Raw genomic sequence first — 22856 nt, forward strand, 5'->3', positions numbered from 1 at the left:
ATTTAGCAATTATTAGTTATCGTAATAATTAATGAATCTTAAATAAACAAATTCTAGTAATAATGAATGAATACTGCATAAAGTAAGTTTTTTTTTTTTGTTTTCCTAGCAGTACTGTTAAAGTAAAACAAGAGTAATTAAAGTTGTATTTATTTTTAGAAGTACTACACATACAAGTTATTTTGGTTTATAAATCATATAAGTTGGGCCAAATCCAACAAAAAGGATGCTCATCCATACGAATGTGTTAACACGCGCACTATTCAACGGTTTTCATAGCGCGCTTCGCGTTGCTCCTCCTCCTCTTCCTTTTTCTCTCCTTTTTCTTTGTGTTTTTTCTCATTTTTTTTCGCGTGTTTCATTTTCATCGTCGTTTTTTTATTACTGTTGTTATTGCTGCATTTTTTTCCCTCCTCTTTTTATTGATTTTGCAACATTATGTATTTTTTTCTTCCAAAATGAATTATGAAAATATGAAATAAGAAGATGAAGAAGAAGCAGCAGCAGAAGATAAAGAGGAGGAAGAGGAAGAGTTTTGAATTATGCAGAAATTATCAGCACACATACACCGAAAATTCTTAAACAATACACCTAAATATCTTCGTGTTACACCCAAATTTGTTGTAAATACAGAAAAGTTTTTCCTCTAATGCTGCATTTTTTTCTTCTTTTTTTCCTTATTTGTTTATTTCTTTTAGTTGAACGAATGTAAGTTCATCCTCTTCCAAGTAATTTTGTACCATTATGTGTTTCTTCTTCTTCTTTGTTTGATTTTTTTGTTTTTATTCTTATTAAAAGAGTAAAACAAGAAGATATTTGAGAAGATAAAACAAAAAAAAAAAGATGAATAAAAAAAAGATGATGATGATGATGATGAAAAAGAAGAAAAAGTAGGAGAAGATGAGGAGGAGGGAGAAGAAGATTTTTGAATTATGCAGAACTTATTAGCACACATACACCAAAAATTCTTAAAGAATACATCCAAATATCTTCGTTTTACACCCAAATACACAAAAATATTTTCTTTAATAGAGAACTTTTACATTACATTCAATTCAAACCATCAACGAACAACAATTTTCACAAACAAAAACATTATTTACCTACAGAATCATAAACTATTAACGAAAACATTAGCTAGAATCAAACCACACCCCAACCGCTTGATTGGATTCAAAATAATCAATTTCGTTCTAGTTCAATTGACAATTTGAACTTGAATTATTCATTATCTTCAACAACGAGATAACTGGTGTCTGATGATGGAGGAGAATGACGAAAAGAAAGGAAGAAAAGAAATTCTAATGAAAAAAGGAGGAATAAGAGGAGGAGGTAATGTTGGTGAGAGAGTAAAATAAGAAGAAACATGAGAATATAAAACAAAAAGAAAAAGATGAATAAAAAAAAGAAGATGGTGATGATGATGAAAAAAAGAAACAGCAGCAGAAGATGAGGAGGGGGAAGAGGAAAAATTTTGAATTATGCAGAACTTATCAGCACACATACACCAAAAATTATTAAACAATACACCCAAATATCTTCGTATTACACCAAATATTTTCGTGTTACACCAAAATTTACTGTAAATACAGAAAAGTATTTCCTCTAATGCTGCATTTTTTTTTTCTTTTTTTCTTTATTTCTTTCTTTCTTTTAGTTGAATGAATGTAAGTTCATCATTTTCCAAGTAATTTTGTACCATTATCTGTTTCTTCTTCTTCTTTGTTTGATTTTTTTTTATTCTTGTTAAAAGAGTAAAACAAGAAGAAACTTGAGAAGGTAAAACAAGAAAAAAAAAAAGATGAATAAGAAAAAAAAAAGATGATGATGAAAAATAAGAAGAAGAAGCAGCAGAAGATGAATTTTGAATTATGCAAAATTTATCAGCAAACATACACCAAAAATTCTTAAAGAATACACCCAAATATCTTCGTGTTACACCCAAATTTGCTGCAAATACAGAAAAATATTTTCTTTAATGCAGAACTTTCACATTACATTCAATTCAAACCATCAATGATTAAACATTATTTACCTACAGAATCATAAACTACTAACGAAAAAATTAATTAGAATCGAACCATACCTCAGCTACTTGATTGGATTCAAAACAATAATCAATTTCGTTTTGGTTCAATTGATAATCTGAACTTGAATTATTCATTATCTTCAACAACGAGATAATAAGGAGGAGAAGGAGGAGAAGAAATTCCAATGAAAAAATAAAGAGAAAGAGAAGGAGGAGGAGGTGGTGGTGGTGTTGGTGACGACGATAACAAAGAAAAGAAGAAGCACGTGCAGTAACGGCATGAAGAAGAATGTGCGCGTTGATTGAAATCTGTTAAATTAAGAGGCACGTGAAATGTGCTTGCGTAAGACGTGCACATGAGAGTAATTTAGAAAAAAATGACTTGTATAATAAAATAACTTGTATGTAAAAAATAATTGATTTATTTTTGTGGAACAGGATATCATATAATATTGGGACAGATAAAATAAAGACACTAAAAAATAATATTTATGCCACTAAAATAAACTCTAATATTATATTTGGATAGAGATGAATAAAACTAAAATATAATATGAAAGGACTAAAATAAGTATGTCTTTTTAAACTCTCATACCCACCTCTCACTCTCTTATGATCGGTGTTCTCTCCTTCTCGACTTGGGTCTTCTGTGTAAGCATTTTGAAGAAACTCCTCTTGTTTTCATTTTAATGCGATTGAATACTTCTCTGAATCTTTTCTATAAGCACTAATTATCGTATTTTTGTTGATGATAATGATAATAATAATATTAATGATTTTCCTTTATTTGAATTTATTAGAGCGTTACTTTAATAGTTGATCTTAAAAACAAAATATTTTTGTATTTTACATGATAGTTTTCTACGTTTTTGTGGCTTATTCCTGTTGCATTAACATATTTTTTTCCATTTGTTTCTATTAGAGATGTCATTAATGTTACCTTCTTCTATCAGCTTAAACTTTTGGAATGAGTAATTTTATAACATGATATCAGAGCTTTATATCCAAAAAACCTAAAATTCGATTTTCGCTGAACTCCAAAATAAAATATTACATAAAGCAAATAAAAAAAGAAAAAAATATCTTATGCAAAAATTAAACAATGTTATTCTTTTATATATTATTGTACAATATTTTGTCTTACGATTTTATGAATTACATACAATAATTTTCTGAGTCAAGATAGAAACTAGAAGTTTACTATCTTAGTAAGTTGAAATAAGTGATTTAAAATCAAATGATAATAATAATCATAACAAACTTATGATTTTTTTAGTAACATTATTTTAATGTCTTGAGCATACCTTGAATAAACAAATCAGAAGTTCAATGTCTTTTTGTTTGAAGCTTGTTTCTGTGATGATGAACTGTGGTAAGCGCAAGTGATCTCTAAATTTTGAGACGACCATTGTGCAAATGAAGAACTCAGACGATAATTTAAAATAGTTCTCTTGGATAGTCTTATGAAAGTGCACTTTGTCCTATGCCATTCATCTTGATCTTTGTCTTTGCACTTCTTTTCAGTTGCACTTTTATCATTTTTTGTTCAATATCTTCGATTTATTTTTTTCAAGAACAGTCACATTTATATACTCTGTCTAATATTCCTATACAACTTTAAATCAAAGAAATTGAAATGTCAAGTCTAATTCTATACAAAATTATAAATAATACAAAATTACTATCTAAATTATTTCTTAAATTTACCTTAAACTATTTCCATCTAAAATCTATATAGTCATTTGAAAAAAGAACAACCTTTGCAAACAATAAATTTATAACAATTATGACCAAAGATAATACCGTATTAAACTATTTATTATTTTAGCTAACCTTAAAGTGTGCCATTTTTTTATAATGAACTACTATTATTAAAAATATAACCATTTGTTCAGTATACTTGCAGGACATTCTTATTGAAGTTATTCCTTCACTCTTGCAATTTCCATGCAATATTTGACCTCTTTCTAGTGATTCAGCACCAATGATCTTCATAATAGTTATATATAATTTTCTTAGCTTTTCTACAAGCCAAAAAATTGTGATCCAAACACAAAAGCGGGCACAAATTTTCACTAAAGCTCGAATTGATGTCCAATCTGATTAGTTGTGATGTAAATAACATATAATCAAGCATAAAAGTGTTAATTAGAAGTACAAAATATATTAATATATATATTTTCCAACACATCAACGTTGGTTGCTGGATATGAAATCAGTAATGTAAAATCTTTCTTTCACCTCGTTCTTTTTGTTTTCTCTTCTTTCCTACATGAAGCTTATGTTAAATATTGTTGTGAGTATAATCTTGTTTATGATAGTGCATGATAATTTTGCCCGATGTGGGTCGTTGGTTCACATGGATCCAGATCTTGAATATCATGTTTAATTTTCTGAGTAACTGGTTCACATGAATAATTGACTACATTATAGGTATATGGTGAGTTCTGTGTGAAGCTGAAGAAAATTTTTTATTTACTTTTTGATCTGCAGATTAATATATGATTAAATGGTCCAATTTTAGTACTTTGAATAATAGAGTTGTAAACTATAATAATGTCTACTAATAGTTGTTATTATTGTTGTTGTGCAACTATTAAGATTATTAAAATCAACAATAATTTAGAGTTAGTTTGGATTAGTTTTTGAAAAAAATACTTATTTTTTTTTATCTTTTTAAAAAAAATTTAATAGGCAAAAGTTATTTTATATTTGGATAAAGTTATTAAAAGAAATTTTAAATATTAAAAGTGTATTTTATTTTTGTTTTTTTTAAATAGAGTATTGTTGGCTTTTAGAAAAAATAAATATAATTTACTTTTGTAATAAAAGTATTTTTTTAAAAAGATGTATCTAAACATGTATAAAACTTAATAAAAATATTTTATTTTTTTAAAAAAAATATTTTTTTTCATTCAAATAAGCCAACTCAAACTAACACTTAAGGTTTTAGAAAACACATTTTTTTTGCATTTTAATTGCTCATCAGTGATAGATTTTGTGACCAATTTATATTTTAAAAACTAATTTAGTAACATTTGCATAACCTTTAAAAGGTGACCAAGTTATTTTGGTACATTTTAAATATAGTCTGTGATTGAAATTAAAACATAGTCACTAATTAGCACCAATATATCAGTTACATATTAGTAATTGATTCTTTAGTTACCAAAATTGATGGCATATTGGGATAATGAATTTACTACTAGATTAGTTGCTACTTGCTAATATAACGACCGAAATTAGTTGCTAACAATTATATTCTATGTATACTAAAATAATTATGCCTCATATTTAAGTTTTTTTTTTTAGCTAAATTTAATTAAGTTCGTTTAAATCTAATAAAATCCACTCAAACAAAGTACGCATGAAATCACACGCAGATTTTCTTCTTTTTATCAGTGTATGTTTCTTTTTTTTATGCGTTGTTCTTGGTTCTGCTTCTTCTTTCTTTTTCTGTTAGTACTATTATTGTTGCGTTGCTACACACATCTAAATCTTTTTGACAACCAAGTCTAATTGAGTTGTTTTAAATCTAACAAAATTCACTTATACAATTATTTTTCGTATTTCTTCTTTTTTTTGCTCGTTGTTTCCGCCTTCTCCTTTTTTTATTGGTATTGTTATTGCTGTATTTTATTTTTATTTCTTCATCTCCTTCTCTTCTTCATGTGTTATTACAGTTATTTCTTCTTCTTTGATACAGAAATATCTTTTTTAATGTTGTATTTTTTCTTCTTATTTATTATTCTTTTTTCCTTCTTTTTTTTTCATTGCTCTTATTTCTTTTTTTAAGAACATTACTTCTCGTATTAGACTTGAATGAACATGTTTGTATTGTATTGCAATCTTATTTAGTTGAATGGATATAGGTTCATACTTATTGGATTAAATTCTTGGCAGAAATAAAAATAGTACCGAAATTTATCTAAAGTGACACCGAAATTTAAACACAATGACATAAAATGTAGAAAATAAATTACATATTAAGAGATCACATTGAGTTTATAAAATAAAACAAGATATATAACACCAAAATTTCTTAAAATTGACATGAAAATTCAGTAACATGACACAAAATATTGAATCTTTTTAAAAATATCACATTTAATAAACTGAATGCTTATCTCATATATAAAACAATACATAAAAATTTAGAACATAACACCGAAATGTCTTCATTCTAACACTGAAATTTTCAACAAAATAATGTGATAGAACCAAGAACTTATTTCATGAAGATTTGAGTAAATTTACAAATTTTAATAGAAAAGAAAATAAGTGAACAAATCTATAGATAATGCAGCGGAATTAAATAGAACAAGTGCAAAAATTCAAAAGAGAATCAACAGGGATATTTACGTATAAGAAGAAGACGAATATATAAAATAACACATAAATTTATAAAGAATAACATCAAATGTATTCATTCTAATATAAAAAATTTTAACTAAATGATGTGACAGAATTAATAATTTATTTCATGAAGACTTAAGTTGCAGATTTACAAATTTTGATTGAAAACAAAATAAGTGATAAAAAAAATCAGTAGATAACGCAGCGAAATTAAATAGAACAAATACAAAAATTCGAAAAAAAAAATTAACAGTGTTATTTACGTATGGATTGGTCAATTAATATGGTGAGAATTGGATTGGTCAATAAATTAATGAAGTCATTGATTTATTGGTTTAATGGTTTGACTGAAATTTAATCGGAGTTCAACCGGTTAAATTAAATATTAAATAAAATTATTAAAAAATTAATATATAATTTTAAATTCAATAATTTTTAACTTAATAAAATTTAAAATTTCACAATTTTACATAATAAATTATCCACAATTTAACATTAAAAGTTTACAAATAACTTCAAACATCAAAATTCATAACTAAAAATAAATCAAAACACGCATAATGACAAACACATAATGTTCTACTATCAAAAGAAACATTAACAAACAAGTTTTCAACCAATCAAAAGCGCAACTCATACCGTTGATCACTTTGTGATTGTTCCATCTTTAACATACAACAAAAACAACTATGAACGAAATTAACTTCAGCAAAAACTATTTGACAAAATCATTCAGCAATTCAGACATTCAGCATAAAAACCCGATATTATTAACAAAACTACAAAAGTATTATCAAAAAAATCTAAAAATTAGCAACTCAATATTATTAAAAACAACACAAATTAAAGGACATAGCTTACCGGCGGCGAGGGATGAAGGGGAGTGATGGCGGCGACGACAGAGGAGTAAAAACTACCGGCAAACACTACAACAATATAGACTATTTTTTAGGATTATTATGTGTCAAAAAAAATTAAAATTCGTCAAAAAAATAAATTTTGACACTATTTTAACTGTAAAAATATGTTAATAAAAGTTTTGTCAAAAATAGTATTTTTGACATATAAGTAATTGTAAAAAAAGTTTAAATCTTATTTTGATAAATATTGGCCGTCAAAAATAATTTGTTAGAAAAATTTGAGAATATATTTTTTGTGATACCTTATTAATCGTCAAAAATACTATTTATTTTGACATTTATTGACCATAAAAAATTCTCAACAAAAATTTTTAACAAAGAATGAGATGAGATCTTGAAATTGAAGAATAAATTGAGATTTTGAAGATGAAGAATGAGTAATATCATCCTAAATTGAGAGTAGTGTGATGCCAAAATTGATGGAGCTCAACGAAGAAAAAGAATAATGGAGTAAGTTGAAAATAAATATGTGTCAAAATTGAGGAGTAATTTTCTACAATCAAATTATTCATCAAAAAAATATAAAAAATTTGACATTTGTGATATGGGTACTCTAGTGTACAGATGTGAGTGGTATAGAGAGAATATAATTCATTTTATAATTATTTTTTATTATTTTATTATTATTTAAAATGTGGATCCTACTTTTATTAATATCTCTTTCATTCTATTAAAAGAAAAATCAGTAAATATCTTTACCATATAATTCTCCTTGTGATATTTGTCAAAAATATATATTAGCAATAGAACTTCCACACGACGGTAACACAACTTCCTACGACGACAACACAGCTTCCTAGGATGGCGACAGCGCCTCCACACGCAACAGAACTTCCTACGATAACAACAGATTTTCCACACGCGACGCGTGTTTCCGTCGGAGAAGACTTCGGCGATGACTACGAAGACAGACAGTGGCTGGGGGCTGCGGGGCACGGAGCTGCTGACTGTGTTTGGGAACTAAAGTTCTCCAAATGAATGTTCAATTTTCATTTTTCAGAGAAAAAGAGTGGAATAAGGCTGGCAACTGCGTCTTTTTTTTAAGATTAAATGGCACCGTTTTGAGGGGTTGATACTGAACCAGAAATTTTTAAATAAATTGGTCAATTCCAATAATTTGCCAATTAATTATCAGTTCGGCCAATTTTGTAAGTAATTTTTTGTCAAGTGATTTTTGAGGTCAATTAAATTAGTCAAATAATTTATTTTCGATTAACCAATTGGTGTGTTCGATTTGGTTTAAGAACTATGCTTTGTACTATATTTCTCGCTCATATTTAACATTTCAGCCACGCTTTGTATGGAAATGGTAGCGAAATTGGGAAAAAACATTGCCCCACAAAAGCTGAGTTGTAATTTTTATTTTGTTATCAAAAGAATAAAATTTACTCCTCCATTTGAATAAGTGATAAAATTTTAAATTTTATTTTATATATACAATAATTAATTGGTGATCAGTAAATTTTTAAACAAAACTAAAACTTCTAATGAAATAATCTTTAGCCTGTGGAACCGAAAGATCCTATGGACAACAAAAACAATCAAACTTTTCTCTCCAATCAAACCCTCACGAAGAACACAGTAAGTTCAAGTCCATTGTTCCCATGAGGCATCGTCATGTAGTAAGTCTCAGAGTCCTTGGACCCAACCACGCGCTCGAAATGCGCTCTCATGTACGAGAACTCGCCGTCGTGAGGGTCCGACATCTCCTCCGGCAGCACGCCGACCGCCATGGACACCGCATGCAGAAGCTGCATCACGCTCAGGTCCTCATCCGTGGGTTCCCTCTTCACCCCATAACCCATTTTCTTTCCATTGCAAAACATCGTCCAACATGGTTCGTCAACAAGTTCAACCTTATCGTTCCGTGGCTGCTTTTCGCACTCCATGGCGATTCTATTCATCCCAGTTCCCATGTCTTGGAGCAGCTTTCCCGTTGGGATAGCCAGCTCCAAGAGAAGGAACGGGAGAGTATTAGGTGTTTCTTGGAATGCAAGGTTAACCCTAGATTTTCTGTGGCCGAATAGCGTACCGGTTATTCTCTTGCCGCCGTGTATCTGCAGGTCTCCAGGACGGGTCCTGGGGACTGTTGGCATATTACACGGCGGCACCACGATGGGTAATGATCGGAACGTCGACTTGAACTTTCGAAAGAATCTTTCGGATCTTGAAGGAGTTCTTCTCTTGCTGTATGCTGGTTGTAGGGAGATCGGCATGTTGAGAGCCGAGCTCTTCTTTGCCGTGGCGCCTGAATCTTCTCTTTGTACTGGTGGTTTTGGAGGCGGAGGCGGCGGCGGCTGGGGCTGCGGCAGTTGTGGTGCCATTACTTAAGTCGAGATAATGGAAATAATGAGGAATAAAGGAAAGTTTTGTGGTTAATTAGGTTTATATTTAATTTCTAGGGGGAAATTCCGGTTGAATTAATGGTTTCGTGGTTTGTTGAATTTGGAAGGAGTTTATAGAAGGTGTGAAGAAAACTACTTTAAGTTGTGGATTCCACGTTGAGGGGGTTTTAATTATGATTTTGATATATGGTGGATTTAGTAATTTTAATCCTTTTTTTTCATGTTTTCGTTTTCATGGTACTGACTTCTGGTTAGGTATTTAAAGTATTAGTTGAATTAGATTGCTTCTCTATTATTTCTTATCAAGAGATTTGTGAGAAGTGGTTAACTTGTTTGTTTTTTGTTTTGGTTCTGTTTCAAATAAGATGAGCCAAACAAAGATAGCCAGATAGGTGACTATTACTGTAAATAAATCAGTTCTCTATTGTTCTATAAGCTTCTTAGTTTCAATTCTTTTGTGGTAATTCTATTTTAAGAGGTGGTAATAATAATAGAAGAATGTAAGGTTATTAAAATTTATTGTTTTTTATTTTATTTTTTATTTTTGATCAGATAGATTAGACAATTCTCAAGTTTTAAATATTACAATACATCCACACTACACACTCATCCACACAACACTTAATGATTGCTTTTCAATACTCTCTGTATTCACCAAGGTTCAAATCTGGGTGCAGCGTCTTAAGAAAAACATGATTGTAGTTAAATAACAATTTTGATTAATTCATATAAAAAACAACATAATTAGTAATGGCTTAGAGCTGTACTTTTTTCCGTTGGAAACCATATGTAGTAACCAAAGCAGCAGTATGTCATTGCTGTTGTCTGGCGAGGAATAAATATGATCAACAAGTAGAAAAAAATATTAGGAATAATTAGAAACATAAATTTTGAATCTGTACTATTTGGATTTTAACTGTCTAATTTTAGATTTTTGGATATGTAAATTTTTGTTGGTAAACTTTTATTGTCCCTTAAAAAAAGTAAAGAAATTAAAACATAGAACATACACCGCGGCCGTCATCACAATCTAACCTTTAGATTACATTGTATGGTACACAATATGATTTGATTAATCTAAATTGTATAAATTAGTAAAATTTACAAATGAAAAGTTTAAATATTATTAGGTCAATAATTTTCAGTGTGCCACTAAATAATCTAATAGTTACATCTTACTTTTGCTTTTCGCTAACATGTACACTTTAGGAGAGCAAAATAAGTACAGGTCAATTTTTTTTCTTAATATATTAATAAATTAATTGCTTAATTTAAATTTTATTTTATCACTCTCTATAATTATTATTTGGAATTTCAACAGAGTTTTACAAAACAATATTTTATAACAAACTTGTGTTGTATTTACCAAAAAAGATAAAAGCTATTAAATTAGATGAAAAATAACGAAAATAAATAAATAAATAAATAAAAGTTGGAACTTGGAAGCGTTTAACTTCCAAGGTCTCCACTTTTGGCAATATTCTATTAGGAGTTGACACTTTGGCAATATTCTATTTCATTCCCTTCTTTCCCCTCTTTTTAATTGTAAAAGAAATGGCAGCGTTTACTTAAAAATAGCAAGATATTTATCCTGAAAAGGGATTATTTTAAATTGTTTTCAGTTAATGGACACCCACAAATATGTGTCAGTTCTAACTTAAACAAAGTTATCACAGTATACTTTTTTGCATTTTCTCTCTTGGTAAAAACATAAGTATCTTTTTAAGCTAATTTTTTTATATGAAAAAAAATTATGTGTAATTCATCGTTATGGATCATTGCTGTGTTTTTTTTAAATATGGATTATTATTTTTTTTTTAAATTTAGAGGAGTAGAAAAATCTGAGGGTCAGATTTCATAGGATTACAAATCTGACCCTTAAATTTGTATTTTTTTAAAAAAAAAATTTAAACCACAAATCTGACTCTCAGATTTGTGGTTATTAACAAAAACAAAAAAAAATTAAAACACCTGATCAGATTTGTGGTATTCATATAAATAAAAAACACACAAAATTCTCACTTTATTCAAAAACACCACCTTCTACTCCCATATTAAAAATACAAAACGATCTTTTTACTGAAGACAATTTTATTCTAAAATTTAAGATTGTGTTAAAGTCAAATTCATGTATTTATGATGGAGTAAGCACAATATTCTCCTGAGGTAGTAAAGAACATATTTAGTTAAAAAAATTTTGGGAGAAAATATTTATTATGTTAGTGCTACTAATGAAGTACTCAAATGAATTAACCTAGATTTGCATCTTACTCTAACATAAAGAATATATTTAGATGAACATAACATCAGATTAGTTGGAACATTAGTGATTTAGGCAGGTGGGAGAAAGTATTTTTTTGTGAAAAAAAAGAGAGAAAATTTTGAAATTTATTATGTTGTTTTGAGTGTAAGGGTGTGTTTAAATCTTTTTGTGTAGTTTATTATGTTGCTGAATTTGATGGATGAAACAATAGAGGAGGAAGCGATGGAGTTGAAGTTTCAGAAAGTAAGGGGAAAGCGGAGCTTACAGTTGAGATCGGGGTCGAAGAGGTGGAGGGAAGAGATCAGAAAGGGAGGCGATGGTGGTGGTGGTGATGGTAATGAAGACAGTGATGGTGGTAGTTGGGGAGGAGAGTGGTGGTAGAGTTTGGAATTGGAGTCGCTAAGAATATTTAGAGAGAAAAAGGGGAAGGGGAGGGGGGAGGAATAGATGATGGTAGTAGTGGTGAAGCGATTTCTATTTTTATAGATAGATATCATATTTTCAACTTTATAAATATAAATAATAGTTTATTTTTAAGATAATGTTTTTCTTCTTATTTGTTTGATATATATGGTTTCATTAGTCAGATTAATCTATGGATCATTAAATCATTAATAATTTATTACATTGTACAATTAATACCTATTATTACACTTTTTGTTTCGTATCTTGCACATCCTTCTCTTTTTTACAAGATTTTTAAATATTTTTTTCATACAGCAATGAAATATTTCAAAATTAATTATCATGTGTAATTGTATAGTTAAGATTCATTTATGTATTTTGTTACGAATATTACCTGAAATCGAAAATAAAAATGTTGGACCTACTAAATATCAGGTTCAAACGATTTGGGAGGTTTTTGTCGTTTTCGCCTGAAAGGTGGTAAAAAAATATCTACAAGCGACTATAATATTTAAGTTAGTAAAAAAATTTTAGTAGATAATATAAAAATTAAATAAAAAAATACTTGAATGTTAGGATATTTATAAAATAAGAGGTTGAGTGAGTCCTGCCTTAGAAATGACTTCATATTAGAACGAGTAATTACTCCCCTTTCGGTGTGAAAAATTACATTCTATGAGGTGATTATCAACAATTTTTTTTTTTGGTCTTGGAGGTAATTATCACCTTAAAACCTGCTTAAGCGTAGTCGAGGATCAGGCCTATGGTGATTGGGTCTAGTCGTACATAGGGAACTTAATCTACTTAACAAGCCCTAGTGTTTTGTTTGGACGTTAACAGGTCCTGGTATAAATGAGTTGGATTAGACTGTCCCGTATTCAAGTACGAACATGTTTCATTTTATCAGGTTTCTCTATATCTGATAAATCTTTATTGGCTTCTTGACAAAAATTATACCATAATTTGTTTTTTTTTTCATACCACATACACATAGAAGAGGTGGCAAAAACTTTGTTGTCTAAACTTCCTCGATGCTGTAGCAGTCAATTTTTTGTTAGATATTATTTTTTAATTTATCAAATGTATTTATTAATAGTTATTTTTCTACTTTTTATCCTTTATCAATTTATAACTTTATATTGATAAATTATATGATCTTATATAATAAATATTTTTTTAATTTCATAAGAAAAATTATATTTTAGCTAGCATTAAAAGTGATTTGTACTAGAATAGTCGTTCATAACTTACGCACATAAATGATTTAATAATATAAATTTGTCTGATTGTATATGATAAGTTCGTTAGGAGAGCAAAATAGTACTCTCTACGTACTCCTATACGCACGTGTGTATTTAATTTTAACCAGATTAATTCTGATTTATAGTTTTAGTTTTACCTGAGCCGAATTATAGCAAATTGACGGATCAGGAACCAAAAGAAAAAAAAAAGCACTAGGATTCTTTACCATGAGCTTAGATTGAAGAAACAGCAATGGTATTACTGCCTTTTGTATTTTCCTTAAGAGTGAAAGCACTACACGAAAGAAAGACAGAAAATAAAACACTTGGAAAAAAGAAAGAAAAGAAGATGATTGAGAAAAAATTACCTCTCTCAGATGTAGATTGAGATTCTTTTTCGTTTGAAAAATATTACCACAGAAACAGCACAAAATCTTATACTCCTGGTGTTTTTGTTGAGCATGGTCCTCTAAGTTATTCGGATGATTGAAGACAGCTCCCTTACATTGAACACACGTGAACTGTTCTTCTACTAGTCCAGAGCGAACCTCTCCCACATAAATGCACCGACAAAAGATCAAAGAGGAGAAGGGATATATTATAATAATTTTCTGATGGTAATGTCGTAATTAAAATAATATAATAATTACCTCTCTTTGATGAAATCTCAAATCCCTTTTCTTTTTAAAGCCGTTTCCGCAAAGATGGCAAATAATATCACATTTTTGGTGATGTAACTTTGTATGGCGCGCTATTTCCATCCTGTTTTGAAAAGCATCATCACAAAATATTATATAAAATAATTAAAATAGTCTTGTGATTTTAAATTTTTTACATCAAATACAAATTAATTTAATAAAAATGAGAGTACGTAAGAGTACAGACGAAACTTAAAAAAATATTTAAAGAGACAAAATTTTAATAAAAAAATATATTAATATTTATATTAAAATAAAATTTATAAATATAATTATTTTATTTTTAAATTTATTATTAATATATAGATTGAGATTTTTTTGTCTGAAAAACATTACCGCAGAAACAGCACAGAACCTTGTACTTCTGGTACTTTTGTTGAGCATGGTCCTCCAATTCCTTTGGATGGTTAAAGATAGCTCCCTTGCAGTGAACACATGTGAAGTGTTCTTCCACGGACCTAGAGCGAACCTCTCTCACATAAATGCACCGACAAAAGATCAAAGAAGAGAAGAAATATGTTATAATAATTTTCGGATGGTAATGTTGTAATGAAAATAAAATAAAGATTACTTCTCTTTGATGAAATCTTAAATCCCTTTTCTTTTTAAAGCCGTTCCCGTAAAGATGGTAAATAATATCACATTTTTGGTGATATAACTTCGTATGGCGCGCCATTTCCATTGTATTTTGAAAAGCATCATCACAAAATATTATATGAAATGACTAAAATAGTCTTGTAATTCCAAAATTTTTACATCAAATACAAATTAATTTAATAAAAAATGAGAGTACGTAGGAGTACAGACAGAACTTGAAAAAAAATATTTAAAAAGATAAAAAATTTTAATAAAAAAATATATTAATATTTATATTAAAATAAAATTTATAAATATAATTATTTTATTTTTAAATTTATTATTAATATGTAGGAATACATATGATTAAGATTACCAAAAAAAATAAATCTGAATTTGATTAATAAAAAATTTTGTTTAGATTAATAAGCCAAATTAATTTTAAATAAAAAATAAGTTTTTAAAAAAATTCATTTTTACATGAAAAAACAATTAGTTTTTTACATAAAAATCTATTTTTATTTAGAAAACCATTTTTTTTATCTAAAAACTGATTTTTTAAAAAAAAAAACTGATTTTTTTAAAAAAACTGATTTTTCTTTAAATTATATAAAATCAATTATAATTTATAAATGATTTTTTAGCATTTTAAAAGATCAATTTTATTTTTGATAATATTTATCTTTCAAAAATTTTAAGATTAATTATTTTTGTTATTATTTTTATTACAAATCAAATAATATAATACAAGGTTAAAATGGTATTGAAGTAAAAACGATAAAAAGAAAAGAATTATCTACCCAATAAAAAATTCTACAAAAATGAGAGAGTACCTAGAAAAGAAAGAGATAGAGAAAGAGCAGAAAGAAGAAAGTACATATCAGAGAACAACGCAATAGGAAAAATAAGAAGGATAATAGTGAAATAATAAAAAATATCTATGGACAAAAATGAAAACAAAATTTGTAAAAATGTTCGTGTCCACTTTTCCAAATCCCGTGTCCATCATTGTCCATCGTAAAAGAGTGGACACAAAAGTATAAAAAACTATTTCGGAGACAATATGTCCGGTGTCCATGTCTCTGCTTCCAAACACTTTTTAAACAAGTATTGTCTATATCTCTGTGTCCTGTCCCGAAAACAAACGCTACCTTATATACTAGCACTAGTGCATCGACCTGTGCGTTGCACGGAGATGGCACAAAAATAATAAAAAAAATATTAGATATATCATATATGTTAATTAAAATTGAAAGACATAGAATTAGTTTTTTTAAACAAGTATTGTCTATATCTCTGTGTCCTGTCCCGAAAACAAACGCTACCTTATATACTAGCACTAGTGCATCGACCTGTGCGTTGCACGGAGATGGCACAAAAATAATAAAAAAAATATTAGATATATCATATATGTTAATTAAAATTGAAAGACATAGAATTAGTTTTTAATTAACTTAAATAATAAAAAATTATTAACTAATATATATAAATTAATTTTTACAATACATAAATTATTTTTTATAATAATTTGATTTACGTAATTTTATAATAATAAATAAACTATTAAAAATAAAAAAATACTAAGATCTTATGTTCTTTTTGAATGTATTTTATGTTGTCCTTAGTCAATTTATTTTTGTTTTAAGTTCTAAGATTAGTTTCAAAATTTGTATAACCTGAATTCTATTATTAAATACAAAATGAATAAATTTTTAATTTTAATTTGTCCCTTCATTTTTAAATTTTTTAACAATGGAATGATCAATCTATATATAAAAAATATATTAGAAAAATAAGTCTTCCAACTATTATTTAGGATATAGTATTCAAATCAACTAAAAGAAAAATCCAACATCATTATGTCATTTTCCTTACTAAATCACGTTCTCGAAACCTTCAACTCATTCATTTTCCTTTCAAAACCGATTTAATCCCAATCTTTTGTTAACTTGACTCTGAATTTTCTATTACGTTTGGCCACAATAAATAGATCCTAGAATATATGCCTAAGGCTAATTATTTCGTTCTTCAAAAACTGCATCTCTCAATTTACATATTTTTTAGCTTTTATCCATTCAATTATATTCTTATTATCTAACACCAACTTCAAATAGTCAATTCTGACATGTACAACATTTACCAATAAATTTACAATATATTTCCATTAATTTTTTCTTGTACCATATTTTTATCATATATATTACTTTACCTTTTATTTTAGACTATTTATCTTTATTAACATGATCCTTTTAACATCTAATAGTACAAAATATTCAAATCCAAATATGAAGCAACATACTATTTCATTGAAATCATCCATAATAAAAATAAAAAGTATAGGGAAAAAAAAGTAAAATAAAGAGAAAAAATTTATTTTATATGCCATAAAAAAAATACTTAATAGTGGAAAGAAAAAGAAATCAAAATTGAATAACAATAGTTAATAATAATAAAGAAATTGAATTTTTAAACTTATATCAGTTGTACAATTTCAATGACCCTTCTATCTTCTAAAATTCTTTTTCATCTATAGAAATCACTGCATATTTCAAATTCATTGGTGGTCCCTTAATTGAACAATGTATAAAACCAATCATTGCACTAACACGAAAATTTAAAATAAAACAAAATAATTATTATAAGATAAAGATACATTATTCAAAATTAATCCTATTTTTTATTTTCTAAATACAATTCAAAATATACTTAATCCCAAATTATCAAAACTAAACTCAAACTCAACTACATCCATAGTTTAAATCTGTCTGAAAATTCAAATAATAATAAGAAAATCTAAAAATAGAAAAAAATAAATAAAAGTAAGAGTGATGGCTTAAAAGATTCTACAATAACTTCCTGAAAGGAGAAAAAGAAAAAGTTTAAAACTAACAATGATATAAAGTACCATTTAAATTGCAATAAATCTAGACAAAGCAAAAGAAATCAAAATATCAAATTTAAAAAATGAACACATGAATGTCTGAATCATATGTATTTAGCTAATGGTTGTAGCAACCAAAAACATGTAACAAACATATAAGCTAAATTGAGAACAAATTTAAAAAAAAAAAAACATATGCTATAGCAAAGCAGATTCAGAACAGATAAAAAGTAACAAAGCGGATTTAAGAGAGAGTAACGAAAAATATATTATTAACAAAGAATTATTCTTTTGGAAGGAAAAAGATACTTTCATAAAGTCAAATAGTTGGTCGGAATATAAAATGGAAAAGTACTAACATATAACAAATGATATCTGATGCAATAAAGCTATATAAATCAGTCATTGAAATCAAGTACTAATAACCTCAACTTGTGACAGAATTATCTGCACCTTTCAAAAATTTGAAAAAAATTGAATTAAAAGATAAGAGAAAAAAGGCTAAAAGCTTAAGACTAACGCTAAAACTGTATTTGGATAAAACACTTCTAATCTTCAAACTCAACAAAAATGAGTAACATACTAAAAAATATGTTTTAATTTCAGCAACGTTTTTAAATTTTTGCCAAAGTTGCGTAAACATCATAGCATATACCAATCAATTTACTATATCATATATAGAAAACGTAACACACTTTCATGTGTGTGCAGAATGGAAATGCAGTATTGGACGATGAAACAGATCAAAAGAGAATGGTAGATTATGTATGGGACGTGAATAAATTGCTGTAACCGAGTTAAATACTGCATTTTGACATTGATTTTCATGTAGCTCACTGGTCTCAAAACTCTCATGGTTTTCAGATTTTATTGACTAATGTTAGTTTTGAATGTGGAATCACCAATAGAAGCCATTTAGATAAAGGAAAAATTAGTAAAATTGTGTATCGAGACAAAATGAGTTAGAGTCATTCTCCTATATCACATTATACGGAGAGCATTTTGAAAGCGAGCCATCCCAAAAATATTCGTTTTTGAATGAAGTTTAACATGGTAAACCAAATAGGCATGCAAATGAAGTACTTCATAACAGCAATGGATATGAAGCTCCTTTAAATTCCTACAGCCAATAGGTATACCAAATATAGCACCATCCCCAAGGTTTGAGTAATCTACCTGTTGAAGAGTTTATAGGAACTTGCATCTTTCTCCATCCTAAAGAAGACCAACATCAACAATTCTTTGATAGTAAAATAATGCCAACTCAATAAGACGTCTGCCAATAGAAAGCCGAGCTTAGCACCACAAACGAAAAATAAACAGAGAAACACACATAGCAAGCAATGAAAAATTTGACCAAATATAAATATAAAGAGGCCAAACATGTGTCACATGCTTCCTTATGTTGCCTATTTATTGAATGGTTAATTCATTCCTTATTTTACGTACATACTGGCAAGATCTTTCAATGAATTCTAGCCCCAAAACTCGAATGTATGTTGTGACATCCATTGACTTCAAGATGTGCAAATTTTTTGCATCCGGTAGTAATTGCTTTCCAACCCTTGTGACTTAATATTAGATTCCTTAACTTCTTGCATCCATTACCAATGGCAAACAAACCCCTGAAATTAACCATTATTCAAAGAAAGAATATTACTAACTAAAGCAGAAAAAAATGTAGAATTCTTGGCAAAACATCTCTTTATCTGAACATCCAAGTATCACCAAAAAAATTATCATCAACTACAAACCCAATCAATTAGTGAGACTTTAAATAATAAGCCAAACTGAAAGTATGACCCATAAATCTTACAATGACAAAAATAAAATACCTATAAAATAGTAATAAATCATCAATAGTTTGTCTCATTAGCAAGCTTCAAATATGGTATACCTTGTAAAAATTTCAGATTTATCATTCATCTAATGCATTTGGTCTTCAATCCATGTCCCTGGAATTTTAAACACATTATATAAAACTAAGAGACATGAATCATAAGATAGTACTTACAATAACAATAACAACAACAACAATAATAATATTAATTTCATTTTATTTACCCAAAAAAAAGAAATATTAAATATAACTAAGTACTACTATCCATGTAAAAAGCAGTTTCAGGTGAGTAATTTTGTATTAACAATTGATGATTATCTTTGGCTCTTTTGAAGCTTATAAGAACAAAAGAAACTCCCATTTTGAAGCAGAAGTGAGGTGGGCGTTGTGCATACAAAAGTAGTTATACACAAAAATATAGAGTAAACTACCATTTGTACCCATGAAAGTTAAAAACGCTGACATATCTACCCATAGAAAAAAGAAATTACTATTTGTACCCATGAAATATGGATTTCGCATAACAAAATTATCCAAACACTAAAAAATTACTTAAAATCCCTAAATTACCCTTATCTCCACCACCACACCACCTCCTTCACCCAATCATCTTTCTAACCCTAACCCTCTTCACCCAGCCACCACCCCTCTTTCCCTTTTCAATCTCAAATTCCACCACCACCTTCTTCACCCAACCACCACCCTCTTCACTCAACCACCACCCTTCTTTTCCACCACTGCTCCAATGGCTCCTTGCCACATCCTCCCCTCTTTCATCCTCACAGTCACAGCAACACTTGCTGCCGCTTCGCCGGAGAAGAAGAACACCTCGGCAGAGAGAGTTGAGATCGCGACCTCGACCCTATTCCTCCCAACTGGAAAGGAAAATTAAGGAAATCAATGGCGGAGGAGAAATACAAACCCTAGAGGTAGTAGAGAAGAACCCCAAATTAGGGGTATTCCACCTTTACTTGAATCGTTCGAGACAACGCAACGCTCTGACGCATGATTTCTTCACTGCGTTCCCCAAAGCCCTGTATGCCCTGGACCACAACCATGACGTCAACGTCATCGTGTTATCCGGCGCCGGTGATCACTTTTGCTCCGACATCGACATTTCCCAGTTGAAATCTATCACGCAGTCCTACCACGATGCCGGGGAAAGTCTCCGTCGGCAGATCCTGGCGATGCAAGATTCTGTCACAGCGTTGGAGCGATGCCGAAAGCCAGTGATTGCTAGTATCCATGGCGCTTGCATCGGTGGTGCAATTGATATCGTGACAGCCTGTGACTTAAGGTATTGCACGGAAGGCGCGTTCTTTTCGGTGAAGGAGGTTGATTTGGCCCTGGTTGCTGATCTCGGCACTCTTCAGAGACTGCCATTAATTGTTGGCTACGGTAACGCCATGGAGTTGGCCTTGACAGCTCGCCGATTTTTCGGTTCCGAGGCTAAGCAGTTGGGCCTCGTTTCTCGCGCTTTCCCTTCCAAAGATGACCTCGATCAAGCTGGCAGCTGCGTCGCTGGAAGGGACTTCCCCGCCGCCTTGTGCAACCGAAAGATTATTGGAGCTCGCTACTTCTCCGCCGGCTATGAGGCCACCAATGGCAAGATGAATGACACCCTTGAGTACCGTTCTCCCAGGGACTCCGATGGCCATGGCACCCACATCGCTTCCATCAAGATTGAGAGAGAGAGAGGAAGGGAGAGAAGATGATAGTGGTAGTGGTGGAGAGAGGGGTAGTTTAGGGATTTTAATTAATTTTTTAGGGTTTGGATAATTTTGCTTGTAAAAATTATATTTCATGGGTACAAATGGTAATTTCTTTTTTTTATGGATAGATATGTCAGCGTTTTCAACTTTCGTGGGTACAAATAGTAGTTTACTCCAAAAATATATTACAAACCATTTATTTCATTTTAAATGTAACTAATATCTTTTTATGTTTTGGTTAACTCTTGCCATTTATTTCATTTTAAATGTAACTAATATCTTTTATTTTTTTCTTGTAAAAAAAAGGTCTAGCTAACTAGGGATGATAATCAAACCATCAGATGTGTAAGACATTTTCGCGCTACTATTTTTACTTTTATGTGCCTTTTAAAAATTAAAAGAGTTATTGATTTATTTAAATACTTTACATAATTAGTTAATTACTATAGCAATATATAATTGAATAGTGACAATGCATATAATTAACATAATCAATCATATGTCACCAAAAGATATAATCAATCATATTGTATGAACACAAAACATTATATACTAAATTAATTATTTGTATAAAATATATATTAAAAATAAATTAAATAACATATATATTTACATATAAAAATATCATAATTAATTTGGTGATTGATTTTTTTTTGTGTATATATATAATATTTTTGTAATGAGGAAGTATAATATATTAAAAACAAACACATAGGAGATTCCATTATATTGTCACACCTATAAATAAAATTCAATCCATTTCTTTTTCGATAACGATTTTGGTTTTTTTTTTTGTTATTATTTTTCTTTTATTTTGACAAAAATTTTGTAGAAAAAAAGTCTATATTTGTATTTAAGATAAGAGTAACTATTATTTATACTCAAAATTAAAAATACTGACATATTTATTTATAGAAAACTAAAATTATTATTTGTATCCATAAAAAATATATTTTTGTAGGTAAAATTATTGAAATTCTAAAAAATTAAATAAAATTATCAAATTATCTCTCTCTCTCTCTCCACCCCTCCTCTCCTCAACCGTCACCCTAACCTCTTTGCCACACTCCCTCATCAGTGTCAGATACGACTCAACAACACCAGCACCACCATGCATCACCAGCATAATCATCTAACACAAGTTCAGCCTCTATCTATGCCAAAAAAAAATCCTAGATCTAAGAATGCTGCGAGCAATGTGAGTGATTTGTTGGGATCTAATAATGTCGCGGAGCATCACAACGGTCAATACCGATAGGTTACTCCTCAGGGACCTCGAGAACAATGGCGAGGACGACTCCCCCGCCGCCAAGAAGCCCAAATCGGAGAAGTTCTCTCTCAACAGCTGTGAATTTTTCGCCGCCGTCGCTGTATTCTTCGTCTTCGCCACCGGCCTTTTCTGCATCTACCTCACCATGCCTGGTTCTGAGTTCGGCCGCATCAAGCTCCCACACACCGTCTCCGATCTTCGTCTCCTTAAGTAAATAAGGATCCCTCTACTATGTTATCATCTTCATAGATTTATTTGAATTAAATTAACATTAGATGAACATAGCATCAAATTAGTTGGAATATTAGTGATTTAGACAT

General features: G+C 29.3%; 2 protein-coding genes across 2 annotated transcripts; one reads left to right on the forward strand and one right to left on the reverse strand.

Annotated features, from left to right (window-relative positions):
* Positions 1–8864: 8864 nt before the first annotated feature.
* On the reverse strand, positions 8865–9629 carry LOC130946063 (protein MIZU-KUSSEI 1). The gene has a single exon (XM_057874744.1). The coding sequence runs from the start codon at positions 9627–9629 to the stop codon at positions 8865–8867; it is 765 nt and encodes a 254-aa protein (XP_057730727.1).
* Positions 9630–20120: 10491 nt separating this feature from the next.
* LOC130943886 (delta(3,5)-Delta(2,4)-dienoyl-CoA isomerase, peroxisomal-like) lies at positions 20121–21359 on the forward strand (the record flags this gene model as incomplete). The annotated part of the gene is made up of 1 exon (XM_057871965.1): positions 20121–21359. A coding segment is annotated over one exon (1149 nt), but the record flags the coding sequence as incomplete, so codon positions are not given.
* Between the last annotated feature and the right edge of the window lie 1497 nt (positions 21360–22856).

The sequence above is a fragment of the Arachis stenosperma genome, chromosome 8, assembly GCF_014773155.1.
Source record: "Arachis stenosperma cultivar V10309 chromosome 8, arast.V10309.gnm1.PFL2, whole genome shotgun sequence".
NCBI classification, from domain to species: Eukaryota; Viridiplantae; Streptophyta; class Magnoliopsida; order Fabales; family Fabaceae; genus Arachis; species Arachis stenosperma.